General features: G+C 41.0%; 1 protein-coding gene across 3 annotated transcripts in view; it reads left to right on the top strand.

Annotated features, from left to right (window-relative positions):
• NRP2 (neuropilin 2) overlaps nt 1-16,603 on the top strand; it is a 178,323-nt gene that overhangs the window by 60,010 nt on the left and 101,710 nt on the right. For all 3 annotated transcript variants that reach the window (XR_011314661.1, XM_069733670.1, XM_069733669.1), the window contains exon 2: nt 3,609-3,786. Coding sequence is in view for 2 of the 3 variants with exons in the window: in XM_069733670.1 (XP_069589771.1) it covers nt 3,609-3,786 (178 nt within the window). In the remaining variant the exon portion in view is untranslated. The remainder of the gene's footprint in view (nt 1-3,608; nt 3,787-16,603) is intronic.

A 16,603-nucleotide genomic window follows, 5' to 3' on the forward strand; every position in this document is an offset into this window, starting at 1 on the left:
CTGAGCATATACACTACTGCTTCTGTAGGTCCACCAGAGATAGCTGATAGTACCAAGAGTCCATGTGAACACTCCAGATCCAATAGAAATCCCTAGGGAATTTCACTTAAGATACCACTTAAGAAAGATTTTTGGATGTTTATTCTAGATAGAAAAATAAAATTACTTAAAAGTATCCATGCCATATTACTATTTCACAAACTCAGTCTATTTAGCGAGGGGAAACAAGCATACTGAAACTTTTGAGCATTCTATAAATATTCAGACCTACAATAGATGGAATGTGCAGTGTGAAATCTTTGCCTTGGGAACAAACATTTCCTAATCATAATAAAGAAAGCACAATAATTTACCAGTTTGATCACTTTTCTTTGTTACAAAGTTAGGGCTGCTTTCAGATTGTAGCCACTGACATTCAGTACATTTGTATCCTCCATTAACCTGTCAAATGCCAAAAGAGTTCTGACCTCCGTTGCGTCACTAAATATCTTTGTCATTGCTGTATGTTATAGTACAGTCTGTGGCACTATTCCAGACAAAGACATTCAGTGAGAAAATAATACCTTTTTATCATTAGAATATATTGATGACCGATGCCTCTATATACAGTATCTATTCATTTAAGTTAGAAATTGGGAAATTCTTCTAACCTGTAACTCTTACAGATAAGGTAAATACCCTGTGAATTCAGTCTTGGGCTAAGTTCACATGTTCAGGGAACAGGAACAGAATTCCTTTTTAAACATTGAAAGCAATAAAAAGGAGATCTGTTAAAGAGGTTGTTCACTACATTTACATAGATGGCCAGTCCTTAGGATAGGTCATCAATGTCTGATCGGCCAGGGTCTGACACCCCTTCCGATTAGCTGATATCAGTGGCGGCGGCCGCCAGCCAGAAGTACTTCCTTTCGGAGCTGGCCATCTACTTGTAGTGGCCAGGGCTTGTTACTGCACATCCATCTTAATTTGTATAGGAGGTTGACGTGTAGAACCCTACAGTGGGCCACTACAAGTAAACGGCTAGATCCACAAGTAAGTGCTTCCGTCTACCTCCCCCACCGATAACAGCTGACTGGCGGGGGTGCCGACCACGGCCGATCAGACATTGACCCTTATTCATCAAAGCAATTTCATCACAATTCTGGAGTAAATTGCTTTGAAGAGTCTCAAAATGTTTTCACAACTCGAAGTTCCGCAAACAATTTAGCAAATTTGGTGTTTTCACACCAATTTCTCTTTCTCTTAGCGCCACTAAAATGGGCGTAGCCAGGGTGGGACAGGGGTGTGATGCCATGGCTCCTCTAATTCACGACGAGCTGTGGCATTCCTCACACCAGTAATGTTATTCCAGTCAGTGACTGGAGTAAGATTTCTCGTGTCGCGTAGGGAGTTGCAAGCCACTTGTCAGACATTTGGTAATTCGTTAAGAGGCGTTCACCTCTTAATAAATCGGTAGAGTCTGACTCCTGCACTCCCACACATTAAAGTTGTCGAGAAAAATCGCTGGTCTTGATGGATTGGAGCCTCTATGTCCATATACACATTAAACGAAAGTCAGCCAAAGAGAGCAGGCCCTCCTGTGTATGAAGACATCTGGGGAGATAACTGTCAACTAAACAAGCATCTGACAGCTATCTAATCTGTATTAAGGGCATTACAGTCCATCAAGTTCAATATCTTGTACTTACAAAGCCATTTAACATCTATATTTGGATAGTCTAGGAATAAAATCTAAATAAATCTCATTACATAAAAACACAAAAATAGGGTGGAGTGTTTTCAGAGAGTATCTGCTCCTCTTTCAATATGTTTTTTTCTATAGATCTTGGCATTGTTGCTGTAACTATCTGCTCTTGCATTTTTGGCAATGAACTCCAGCTCTGTGATAAAGTATGTGCGGAATCCAACAGGAAATGAGAGTGCAGTCCCGCAAAATCTCCCTCTATTCTCTGTAAACACTAGAAAGGAAGTGTCTTTTATCACAATCAAACAATACAACCTGCAATTTGTGCTCCATCTGCAACCACAGGGGGATTCCTGTGCTATCTCAGGCTCAGACTGGCCCATAGGGGAGCAGGGGAATCCCCCGGTGGGCCCTTCTGCAGATCTGGGTCTCAACCCCACTGTATGGGCAAAACTTGGCATAATTCTCTTGATTGACTCTGTACAGAAAAAAAGCAGCATATCATCACTCATTAACCAAACTACTCAGTTTACAATTATATAGAAGCATAGGTAAATTTGTGAAGGAGGGAAGTGTAATATTTGCATGCAGTTGAAAAGCAGGCCCCCCAAAGTTAATATCACTGGTGTCCCTTGGCACCCAGTCCAACATTGTGCTATCTGGTTGTAAAACAATTTAATGAAGAGATCTTGGTTTTATGGAACCCACGTCTGAAATATTTTGAATTGAGGGACGGTGCAAACTTCTAAGGGACTGTACTCTGTTCTGTACTCTCAGTATCCAACCCTATTTTTTATATTTAATATCAAGGTATAAAGATAAGTCTCCATATGCCAATTTGGCGCTGTCCACAAGGATAAACTTTTTCCCTTAAATCCCCTGTCAGGGGCTAAATGTAAAAAAAATGGATCCAGCAGAAATCATTTATTTAAAACTGGACTATAACGTTGTGTCTGCACAGCTATTTTGTCAACGGATTTCTGTTGATCCATTCTAAGTGATCACTACTAAACATGTACACACAGCCTATGGGGCGCCAGCAAATGATTACTGGGGGAGATTTCCATTAGGTATGTCTGATTTTAGACTGCGGATTGCATTGTTCATTGTTCTCCAGGAGGTAAGCCGCCAGAGGGATGTCTATCGGTGGCTTTCAAATAGATAACACGGGAGCAATTGGCTGAGCGTGTGATCCTGTGTATGGGAGAGACGGTGGAGATGGCTGTCGGCCAGACAATCAACTGAAGCATCACTGGGCCGGCAGCCATCTATGGCCGGCTTAAGGCATTTAACAATGTATGTCACAATACTGAAAATTATTTTAGCTGCTAGAGTGTTACACTTTTTTATTTTTGTATGTATTTGGTGGCGACTACTCGGCAGCCTGTGAATGTCTTTGTTCCACAAGTAGAAAGCTGCCGCTGTACATGCAATTACGAATTGGTGTGTTTCAATTTGAAAGTCCCTGGTGGTTTAAATGGAAAAGTGTTTTTTTTTTTTTTTTTAATTTCGAGTTCCCTGGGGTTTTCAATTGACACTGTACTGTTTTTAGATTGTTAATAATGCCACAGTGGGATATTGTAGAATAGAATTTTTCTACAGTAGTTGTTGTGCACACTTCTACGGCAACTGTGTTTATTCAGATCAAACCTACAATACTTGGTATAGATCTGGTGGAATATTCAAGAAAATGGGAGATAAGGTGTTATTGAAATGTAATAATAATTCTGTCCAAAACTTGGTTATCTATGGCTGTGAGAATAACACTTTCCATTCCAGTGCAGTAGACAATGGGATTGTATAATCTGGTGTATAATGGCAGGCCGAGCTTCAGACATGACCCGCGCTTCCTAGTTCTTTGTGTTAGAAGATTGGTTATATAAGGATGTCTATTGAATTTCTCTTTTCTATCTATCTCTTCCAGTGAATACATGTGGAGGACGTTTAAATGCCAAAGTTGCTGGTTACATCACATCACCAGGTTATCCTAATGACTATCCTTCTCATCAGAACTGTTTGTGGGTGGTCAGCGCACCGGAGCCTAACCAGAAGATAGTGCTTAACTTCAATCCTCATTTTGAAATAGAAAAACATGATTGCAAGTAAGAATTTGTTTTCCACACTACAATATAAGCATACGTGGAGTACACCACACATGTATATCTGCATGATGAGTAGTAATATAAGCATACGTGGAATACACCACACATGTATATCTGCATGGTGAGTAGTAATATAAGCATACGTGGAGTACACCACACATGTATATCTGCATGATGAGTAGTAATATAAGCATACGTGGAGCACTCCCACATGTATATCTGCATGATGAGTAGTAATATAAGCATACGTGGAGCACTCCCACATGTATATCTGCATGATGAGTAGTAATATAAGCATACGTGGAATACACCACACATGTATATCTGCATGGTGAGTAGTAATATAAGCATACGTGGAGTACACCACACATGTATATCTGCATGATGAGTAGTAATATAAGCATACGTGGAGCACTCCCACATGTATATCTGCATGATGAGTAGTAATATAAGCATACGTGGAGCACTCCACACATGTATATCTGCATGGTGAGTAGTAATATAAGCATACGTGGAGCACTCCCACATGTATATCTGCATGATGAGTAGTAATATAAGCATACGTGGAGCACTCCACACATGTATATCTGCATGATGAGTAGTAATATAAGCATACGTGGAGCACTCCCACATGTATATCTGCATGATGAGTAGTAATATAAGCATACGTGGAGCACTCCACACATGTATATCTGCATGGTGAGTAGTAATATAAGCATACGTGGAGCACTCCCACATGTATATCTGCATGATGAGTAGTAATATAAGCATACGTGGAGCACTCCCACATGTATATCTGCATGATGAGTAGTAATATAAGCATACGTGGAATACACCACACATGTATATCTGCATGGTGAGTAGTAATATAAGCATACGTGGAGTACACCACACATGTATATCTGCATGATGAGTAGTAATATAAGCATACGTGGAGCACTCCCACATGTATATCTGCATGATGAGTAGTAATATAAGCATACGTGGAGCACTCCACACATGTATATCTGCATGGTGAGTAGTAATATAAGCATACGTGGAGCACTCCCACATGTATATCTGCATGATGAGTAGTAATATAAGCATACGTGGAGCACTCCCACATGTGTATCTGCATGATGAGTAGTAATATAAGCATACGTGGAGTACACCGCACATGTATATCTGCATGATGAGTAGTAATATAAGCATACGTGGAGTACACCGCACATGTATATCTGCATGATGAGTAGTAATATAAGCATACTTGGAGTACACCCACATGTATATCTGCATGATGAGCAGTAATATAAGCATACGTGGAGTACACCACACATGTATATCTGCATGATGAGTAGTAATATAAGCATACGTGGAGTACACCGCACATGTATATCTGCATGATGAGTAGTAATATAAGCATACGTGGAGCACTCCCACATGTATATCTGCATGATGAGCAGTAATATAAGCATACGTGGAGCACACCAACATATGTATCTGCATGATGAGTAGTAATATAAGCATACGTGGAGTACACCGCACATGTATATCTGAATGATGAGTAGTAATATAAGCATACGTGGAGTACACCCACATGTATATCTGCATGATGAGTAGTAATATAAGCATACGTGGAGTACACCCACATGTATATCTGCATGATGAGAAGTAATATAAGCATACGTGGAGTACACCGCACATGTATATCTGCATGCAGAGTAGTAATATAAGCATACGTGGAGTACACCCACATGTATATCTGCATGATGAGTAGTAATATAAGCATATGTGGAATACACCGCACATGTATATCTGCATGATGAGTAGTAATATAAGCATACGTGGTGTACACCCACATGTATATCTGCATGATGAGAAGTAATATAAGCATATGTGGAATACACCACACATGTATAATTGCATGATGAGAAGTAATATAAGCATACGTGGAGCACTCCCACATGTATATCTGCATGCAGAGTAGTAATATAAGCATACGTGGAGCACTCCCACATGTATATCTGCATGATGAGAAGTAATATAAGCATACGTGGAGTACACCGCACATGTATATCTGCATGCAGAGTAGTAATATAAGCATACGTGGAGTACACCCACATGTATATCTGCATGATGAGTAGTAATATAAGCATATGTGGAATACACCGCACATGTATATCTGCATGATGAGTAGTAATATAAGCATACGTGGTGTACACCCACATGTATATCTGCATGATGAGAAGTAATATAAGCATATGTGGAATACACCACACATGTATAATTGCATGATGAGAAGTAATATAAGCATACGTGGAGCACTCCCACATGTATATCTGCATGCAGAGTAGTAATATAAGCATACGTGGAGCACTCCCACATGTATATCTGCATGATGAGAAGTAATATAAGCATACGTGGAGTACACCGCACATGTATATCTGCATGATGAGAAGTAATATAAGCATACGTGGAGTACACCCACATGTATATCTGCATGCAGAGTAGTAATATAAGCATATGTAGAATACACCACACATGTATATCTGCATGATGAGTAGTAATATAAGCATACGTGGAGTACACCGCACATGTATATCTGCATGATGAGTAGTAATATAAGCATACGTGGAGTACACCACACATGTATATCTGCATGATGAGAAGTAATATAAGCATACGTGGAGTACACCCACATGTATATCTGCATGATGAGTAGTAATATAAGCATACGTGGAGTACACCACACATGTATATCTGCATGATGAGAAGTAATATAAGCATACGTGGAGTACACCCACATGTATATCTGCATGATGAGTAGTAATATAAGCATACGTGGAGTACACCACACATGTATATCTGCATGATGAGTAGTAATATAAGCATACGTGGAGTACACCCACATGTATATCTGCATGATGAGTAGTAATATAAGCATACGTGGTGTACACCCACATGTATATCTGCATGATGAGTAGTAATATAAGCATACGTGGAGTACACCCACATATATATCTGCATGATGAGAAGTAATATAAGCATACGTGGTGTACTCCCACATGTATATCTGCATGCAGAGTAGTAATATAAGCATACGTGGTGTACTCCCACATGTATATCTGCATGCAGAGTAGTAATATAAGCATATGTAGAATACACCACACATGTATATCTGCATGATGAGAAGTAATATAAGCATACATGGAGTACACCCACATGTATATCTGCATGATGAGTAGTAATATAAGCATACGTGGTGTACTCCCACATGTATATCTGCATGCAGAGTAGTAATATAAGCATATGTGGAATACACCACACATGTATATCTGCATGATGAGAAGTAATATAAGCATAAGTGGAATACACCGCACATGTATATCTGCATGATGAGTAGTAATATAAGCATACGTGGAATACACCACATGTATAGTTATATGCAGGGTAGTGTTATAAGCATACGTGGAATACATCACACACTTATATTTGCATGCAGAGTATTAAGTCTACCAGGATGTTTGTAATATTTGGCGTAAACACCATGATGTCATTACTCTATAGATTAGACAAAAGCCTTAGATGACCCCCTGGGCAGAGGATTCTCAGGTCCCTGCACTATGCTATTGATTAGTATTGATCTCTCGTGCACACTGGAGAATTTCTGGCTCAGCATGAGAATGTTTCGATCCCACTACTCACAATACACTATTTAAGGCATGTGCATTTTCCCAATCCCCAATACACTGATGAAGTCATCACATAAGTCCATCGCTTATGAAACTCGCAGATATAAACTGCTTAACCCTTTCATGCCACTGAAACTGTAGTCTTACTGTGCCATATACATTTTATTATAGTATATAAAGGCCATGCACCTTACAGGATAGCGTCTCTTTACATGCGCTCACTAGAAACAAAGGAGCATAGCGGCACGCTGAGCATGAGCATTGTGACATGAACAAGCCATTTTTGGCAGGGAATGGGTAAACTTCGCTATCGTCTGAAAATGAGTTCTCATGTTACAGTACCGTAAGACTTAAATAATTGATGTCCTGACCCATATATGCCAGTTTGCATCTGTATGCTGAAATGCCAAAGCCCATGGTTAGTAAGTAGCAGAAGATTTATTCAGGAGTGGTGTGCGATACAGTCAAAAACATGACATTGTGGAAGAATATTGATATTTTATGCTGGCGTATTGTATAATGGCGGCATCACATGTACTGTATTTCTACACGTATGTAATATGCAGCTTCAAAAGGAAGTACAAGGCCGCGACTATAAATTGTCGTAGAACATTATATGTTTTACTGCTCAAAGGGAACCTGTCACCTGAATTTGGCGGGCACTGTTAGTGGTCCGATGGGCGGTGTTTTCGGTTCTTTCATGCACCCCTTCCTTTCCTGCTGGCCGCAATATTGTCTTGAATTTGATTAGGTTTCCTCTGTAATACACGCATGTGCAATGCAATCTCGCCTTGCGCACCCGCAGTATGCTTTGCCCAACTGTGGGCAAAGCCGAAAAGCATTAGTGCGCATGCTTAGTGCGCATGCACCGGCACACTATGTCCCGGAACACAGCTAAATACTTCCGGGACATAGTGCGCCGGCGTATGCGCAGTAATGCTTTTCAGCTTTGCCCGCAGTTGGGCAAAGCATACTGCGCGTACGCAAGGCGAGATTGCATTGCGCACGTGTGTATTACGGAGGAAACCTAATCAAATTCAAGACAATATTGCAACCAGCGGGAAAGGAAGGGGTGCATGAAAGAACAGAAAACACCGCCCATCGGACCATTAACACAGCCCGCCAAATTCAGGTGACAGGTTCCCTTTAACTGGTTAAAATCTTCCGGGTTTTCATTTCATTAGTAGCACCTGATTGTGAATTTAAAGGGGTTTTCCCAGTCTAAGACGAAAAGTCTGCCGTCGCTCAGTGTGAATCGTGATTTCCCTGTATCGCGAGGGAGTGGTCGGTGATGTGACCTCATTTACGTGATTTGTCTACTTGCGATCACGTGACGTCTACCTTCTCTCTATGGATGAGAATTGAGAGTAGCTGAATGAGAATAGTCTGCACATGACTTCAATTATGCTTACTTGGGGCCTACCGGTGAATCGTGACAGTGGGAAATGTGCACATAGGTTGATTGCAGACTTCTCTCCTTAGACCGGAAAACACTTTAACAATTAGGTAGTTGGAATATTTCTCAACTGAGAGTTAGGGTATGGTAGAAACACGTAGCAGCTGCTAGGTGGCCAAAACCCGTGCCAGCATGTGCATGGCACCGTTTCTAAAGATGTGGTTAATGGCAGTGCAGTTTTGTTGGTAAAACCTATAAAATTGTGCATCCAGTAACTATTTGAAAACTGCACCGATCTTTTTGAGAAAACCTGGATGCCAGAGTGATTTGCAGTCATTGGTGCCCTAAATGTGACGGTAACCTTTTGGCTGCCATATTATCCCCAAATGGCTTTTGCAAATGATCATTTAAAACCAATGTAAAATGCATCTAAGGTGTTTAGTAGATGTATGATCCAGATCATTTTTAAATGTGAGGTGCTAAAGCAACCAAGAGAGGATGAAATCTAGGTGCAAATTGTTATTTTCTGCAACACTGATTAAAGGGTGTTTATCCGGTCCCAAAATTAATTAGTGAGAATTGCAGCAGTGAGAGGTGCTAAGAACAAAATCCCATATCCATAAGATATGACACTAAATGTGTGCACTTATATGGTTAACCCAAGAAATATTTCATTGCTGTGTGTTTGCTAGGCTGCTCATAAATAAAACAAATGCATGCAAAGCTGAAGGATAGAAGAGTATCACCTAGATATTAGATGAATTTTTATTAATTTTGTGACTGGACCACTAAAGGAACACTGCAGGTATTTAGCTTAGTTTTAAGTCCTAAAGGGGCGGTGCGTGTTATAGGGATCCTGTCTTTGATCTTTTTTTATTCCTTGTGTTACATAATGCCTTTTCAGGCACTGCCCTGGGCATATCACAGCTAATCAGTTCTGCCTAAAATATCCCTTAAAAATGAAATTATATAATCTTTATATATTATATAATTTCACATAATTTATTTTTATATTTTTTATTTTAATATATATATATATATATATATATATATATATATATATATATATATATATCAATTCTGCCTAAAATATCCCTGAAAAATATGAAATTATGTAATAATTTTGGGCAATGAATAGAGGACTAATATCCATGGTTTTATGAAAGTTCTTTAATCATACATTCTCATGTTTAAGAAAATCCCTACTCTCACTATGGGCCAAAACATTAATGCTATGTTATTGGTGTGTTACAAAATGTATAAGCTCTATGTGGTGGCTTCACACCTGTTCAAAGCCAGGACATTTTTTGATAACTTGCTTGCGGTCCGACCCTGAAGCCCCCCAGTTATCCAGAGAACAGGACTTTGAAACTAGAGGGCTCTGCATTGCTCTGTCTTGAAAGGAGCAGATATGATGCTCCACTCAATTCATTTACTTTGGGGCTACCATGGAAAGCCGAGTCCACTGTTCGCCTATTTCCAGTAGTCCCATGGACAATGAATGGAGCGTAGGCCTAGCATGTGCATCTCTGATAAATTCATGACAGAGCCCCACTCTCAAAGTGGCTGGGGGTCCGGCCAGTTGAACTTACAGTGATCAACAAGTTATTCCGTATCCTAAGAATCGGGGAAACTTGCAATATTGGACCAATCCTGTTAATGCTATGTCAATAATCATGGTTCCCATATTCGGCATTGGGACTATTTCCTAAGTTGGCTGCAGCTAGCGTATGCAAGTAATGACTGCGTCTTCAAATTAAAAGATTTACATAATACGGCAGTTAAGCTAATCATGCTTATAAAGATATAACAAAAGAATAACCTCATTCTCAAGAAGCCGATACTTTACATAGATATGTATGATGGCGGGCACGATGTCGTGCGAACAACATACTTCTCTACAAAGGCATGGACACAAACCTGTAGAAACCTATACACCCCTATCACACCACACGCTGTTTATTCCTCCATGACTCTCATATCAAGTGAAAGTCAAAAATACATTTAAGCAAAATCCACTGGGCTTTGAGTCTGATGGCCGGCTGCCAGGTTGGCGGCACACTGTACGCACAGCATTTAGGATGGAATTGACCCTTCCTGTATATTTATGGAATGGTAGTGTATGTCTCTTGGGTTTTGGTAGCTCACATTCTCTAAATTACGCTTTTAGGGAAATCTTTAGAGATTGGTGTTATCTAACCATCCCTAGCTGATCCTCCTCACAACAGAGACTCCATAAGCTGCATTATCAGAACTCCCATTAATTCTTTATTATGAACGTAGTTAACCCTTCCTTCTACTGGGAGCTGTCACTGCGTCACTTGCACTTTAAGATCCATTGCTTTCATGACAGTTCAAATTCAGACAAGGGAGATAAAGACACTTGGTGGAAATGAAAGGGAAAAAAAAGGCTTCTTTCCATTGGAAATGTTATTGGTCTGTGATTGAATGTCATCATGTCTGTCATGTTACCTCTGATATTTGATCTCAACGGAGGCTGCTGGATGAGTGACTTAATGGCCGCTGTTTGTCTGGGAGTAGGTATGGACGCTGACATTTATGCCATTGTCCATGCAGAGCTTATATCAAAAGCTCAAAACCCTGGAGCTTCCCTCCTCCCTATCTGTTCACCCTCACTCTTTCACTGAATGCTAGGAGTGTGGACTTCTAATAAAGTATCTCAGGAAGTAATTGATTCCTTTCACGCCGAGAATTCTTCTGCCTTGAGGGTCATTGAGGCTGAACAGAAAGCAATGGAAGGTGAGAATTGCCTCTAAATACACCTGGATTGGATGACAGGCTAAGCAACTAAAGTCAGAGAGGCATTAACTTCAAACTGGAGTGATACTGGTGGACAAATGAAAGCCACATTTCATTATCACTCTCGGCCTAGGAACCGTTGTTGAGGAGTGGGATTCTTAGAAATATATAGTTCATCATATAGTTTCGGGTTGGGATTGGCAATCTTTCAGTTAGTTACGTATTAACACAGAAAAGTCCTGTTTTGTCAATCTTGGAAAAATGCTGTCCAGCCAACCATATCATAGTTATATTTGTTTTATGGGAAAGTGGGTAAAACCAGTATAGCCACCATTGAAGCTTCTCCATGTCTGGCTTCCATAAATAAGAACCTGCCGAGCTATGGTATGGTACATCCGGCACTTATTTTATCATTGCTAGCAAGATTTGTCATTGAGATGTTTAAGAAAATTCATGGTTGATCACTGGGTAGGGTGTGATGCCATCTTGTTGACTGCTACCCAGCATTTATAGGTGATCCTTGTGCTGCTGGTAGGGTGTCCACTATGTGGTATGAGGTGACAGTGAAGTTTATTCTCAACACTTTTCGAAATTCTCAGACTTCTTCAGGGAAGCCACAATTATGGATTGTGGTTTCCTGAAGAAGAAGTCTGAGAACTCTGAAACCCGTTGAGAATAAACCGCTCTGTCACCTCATCCCACATATTGGACTTATTTGTGGACACCCTACCATCGCAGGTCACCCACATTTCCTGATTACCACGTTGGATCTGCCAACCTGTGGAGCTGGAAAACCTCCTATTTTGGAACTTTACCAGTGTTGTGTCTCGCATAACTACACTAGGTGAGCAACTACCACTTTATTCTACACACTGTCGTGTGGATAAAACCCTGCGGCACAAATTGTCCCCATATTATATCCTTAACCCGGAATTTATAGATCGATGAGAACCAGCTAACAATGTTTTACTTCTTTACAGAATCCAAGGAGTAAAAAAAAAAGACAAAAAAGTTTAATGTATGAGAAATTGCCAGCATGTTCTTTGGGTTTTCTAAAAGCGCTAGGGAAAGTGGCGCTATTTCCACTAATCATCTTTTCGCTGATTTAATGTCCTCTCCTTTGATGCAGAAGGATGTTCTAAGACTGGTGCTCTGGATTAGAAACTGTAATTAAACTCCAGTCTAAGCATATTTATAGAAATGATTTTAGGGACAGAAATAAGCTTTAATTAAAGTGTATAATGTCTGAATGACAGTTTGCAGAAAACCCGAAATTAAACACAGGCTTCATTTTCTTAGCAGCTGACAGCATTTTAAGAAGTCTCCCTATTGTTGGCCCATACGTTGCAATCATCTCAAACAGTCAGCATGACATAGATATGGAATGTCTTGATTGCAGAGCTATACCCTTGGCGCATGCAATGTGCAGATCCGGCTCACAGCGGTCACAGTGTAATAGCGTGCGGCGACGCTCGCCACATAACTGTTAGAAAGCGGCGCTCACATGATAGCTGATTATGCCCCGATATCATCATTCCTACATCCAGGCTTGTCATGTGCAATGTGTTTCACTGAGGAGTTTGCCTCCATTTATCTCTCTTCCTCCCTGTCTCTGGCACTGGCTGATAAGAAATTATATCAGAGGCCTGTTTTTAACAGCTGAAACAGGAGAAATTCCGCCGGTCTCTTCACATCCCACTTTCATTTAACTGATATGTATGGAATCAATATGTCTATAGGTTAAATATAGCTATAACTATTACATCTGCTTGGTTGTGATTGGAATGGGGATTTTATCAGCTTTTTGTAAGTGTTTCTTAAAAGAGAACTCACACTTTAAGATTCTAAAAGAGCGTTTACCCTGCTGATATAGCAGCTCAATATGGCATTTGTTCCCCTGCCTTGATGTAATGTCAGCGACTCTCTGGTCTTGGTGACAACGCCTCCACCTTCCTTCCCCAGTGCTGTCACCAGTAAACCCACTAGATTGTAACTGCCCTCAACTTCCCTTTGCTATTCAGGGCAGTCAGGATGGATGTGATTCATTACTTTAGTATTTCATAATAATCACAATTCCGTTAGAGAGACTTGTAGTCAATTTTCACGCGTATGTGTAAATAGGTGCGGGTAAAACATCTGATTCATGTGGACACAGACACTGGCGAAATGACGTTTTCCGTCGGCTCCGCACCTGTGATACGATTGTCATGTGATCAGGGTAAGAGCCGAGCGACATTAGCATAACCAGCCCGATTCTCCCAAATCTACGCTCCTGTGAGCGAGCCCTCGTGCTCTTACCAGTAAGGTGCTCATAGAGGCACAAGGTGAAATACAAGGTGGCTCCGCCAACCGTGTGCCATTTATATTGTTGGTGTCTTCTCATCGCATAGAGAGGCTTTTGGACTTTTTGCAGTTCTATTTATATATTCCCAAACCCCATACTTGGCCACTTCCCAAGAATACTACTAAAACTTTGTTTTTAAAGGGAATCTGCCACTATGTTTTTGCCATCTCATCTGAGAGCAGTATAATGTAGGAAAAAAAAAATGGGTCCAGCGATGTGTCACTTAATTTACTGGGTGCAGCAGTTGTGATACAATCAAAGCTTTATATGTAGCAGATCTCAGAAAGCTGACCCTGCTCATGCCCCTGATTAGCAGCATTCGGTGTACATTGTATATTGGCAGTAAACTGCTAATCAGTGTTTTGGGTGTGGTTGGATCAGCAGGAGCATGATCTGGGTTGAGACCCTGATTCCAGTGATATGTCACTTGCTAGTCTGCTTACTTTCATTTTAATACACTCACAGTTTTCCCTGCTGCAGATCTAGCAGTGCTCAGACTGTTGAGCTTTGTATAACCCCATACACACCAAGGACACGTTTCTTTGAACAATGTGCATTAACAGAAAGCTCCCAATTAGTGGTGTGAGCATGGTTGGACTAGGAGGTGCGAAGAAGCTAGTCCTGTCTCCTGCTGATAAAAAAACTCATTGTATTGAAACAACAGCACACAGCCTAATAAGTGACACAACCCTGAAATATGTGTCTCAGCCCCTACCTCAGGCGGCCCTCAGATTAAATAGCAAAAAAATGCTGACAGATTCCATTTCAATCCCCTGGGTACTACTGAAAACTCCTTAAAATCACCAATCCCCTGTTTCTGTGCCAGTACATAGAGCCCTGGCACCTAAAGACACATCTTACAGGAGGAGGGAGTAGGGTGTGGATGAAGGATGCCAATACGGTAGAGAACTTGGTTATTTGGCAGTATCCATTACATATCTGAATCCTCCCATCTTTTAAAAGGTTGGCAAGTATACCAACCTCAACAGCTCTGCACGGTGTCAGGTATATAGAATGTAGCCTCAGAATGGTGCGTCTGACTCTGTAGGGTGGCGGGTGGCTCAGAAAGTATCGTAGGGTGGAAAAAGAAGTTATCCCGGTTGCTTCAGTCTCAGTTTCAGATGACTCAGCTTCTGCTTTTTAGGACTTTAACCACAATGTTACCATTATACATCAGTGTTCATTATACATCATCTGTGTTATTATTTATAGGTAGTTCTACAACGTTAGGTAGTTCTTTATATAAAGCGCACACAATGTTTATTTATTGTTGGAATGAAGAGCTTGCTATCGTTATCCATGTCCAGTCTCCGCGTTCTCCATCCATATTTACAGGGTCACATTGTGCAGTCGCCTTTCGAGTCCTAGTGCTTGCAGGCATAAAGCCATGCGGGGAAACACTGTGTCAGGATAGTGGCTAATAACCCTGACATATTTCTTATACATTTATGCGCATGTTCACTTGCAGACTGTAAAATAACATTTAATAGTGCCATGGATGGATACACTGTGGAGCTTCACATCTTACTTTCACGCCCGAGGCGCACGTATGAGTGGGGAGCGGACATATTCCCACACTGCTTGAGCTGTCTAGCTGATCACTCATCTTCCAGGAGATTGCTTAGAAGATAGCTGCTGAGTGAAAGGATCTCCCAGACACAGGACACATCTGGAATAATCCGGCACTGCCATGCAGAGGAGCTGAGCCTTCCCAGGTGGGGGGCTTCCCTGGACCCCTCCTTACTGAAGACCTGGGCAGTTGTCTTACAAGACAGTGTCACTGTAAACAAGGAGTGATGGAGAAAGACACTTTACAAGGTGTTACTGTGCCCTCCCAGCAGTGGTGCAGGGGCTGATGTGGACACAGACAGCTGTCAGTACATTTAACCCTTGCTCCTCTACCAGGGTAGCCATACCGCCTTCAGTAAAGCAAGTCTCGGCCTCGGCCGCACAACGCTTCATGTATAATTCAGTGCTGGACAAAGTCTATAGATCATTTTCTTTGTGAGTACAAAGTAAATATTTAGCAGCACATTTAATATCTAATTAAATCTACAGATTATTGCATATAGAGGTCTACATATATATATTATTCATTAATCCTTTTTTGGTCTGGAAGTATTCTCAGCATCTGCCAGTGTGTACTTTGTCTCCTATGAACTATGCAAAGATGGGAAATGTCACCCGAACATATTAATGCTGGAGGAAAATGAATGGATTTGCGCTGTGGTGGTCTCTAATACACAGCAGCACATTTAGACCATGTAATCTCCTAATCACCATGTCGGCTCCTTTAAAGTCTCCTTGGATTTCTCCGCTTCTAGCAAGCAAAGCAAGAGTTAGTTTATATAGAAAAACAAGCCACAAGGTTCCGAAATGTGGCCCCTACGGAGATGTTGGCAGGACCCGGCATTGTCTTTTTATCTTGCTGTTATTGCCAATTCTGATGTGACCTCTTCTGCATTCCCCGACTCAGCAGACAAAGTGTGTCCAATATAAGGGGATGTTATTCGTTAGGATGAAGCACTTTCATGAACGCTGATAAAAGGGGTGACATCCAAACGGATATCAAAGACAAAAATGCAGCAGTTTGTACAGCACTTTCCTGCACTGGTTCCAACTCGACACTCAATGGAAAACACATGG

Source organism: Ranitomeya imitator, chromosome 7, assembly GCF_032444005.1.
Source record: "Ranitomeya imitator isolate aRanImi1 chromosome 7, aRanImi1.pri, whole genome shotgun sequence".
Lineage (NCBI taxonomy): Eukaryota > Metazoa > Chordata > Amphibia > Anura > Dendrobatidae > Ranitomeya > Ranitomeya imitator.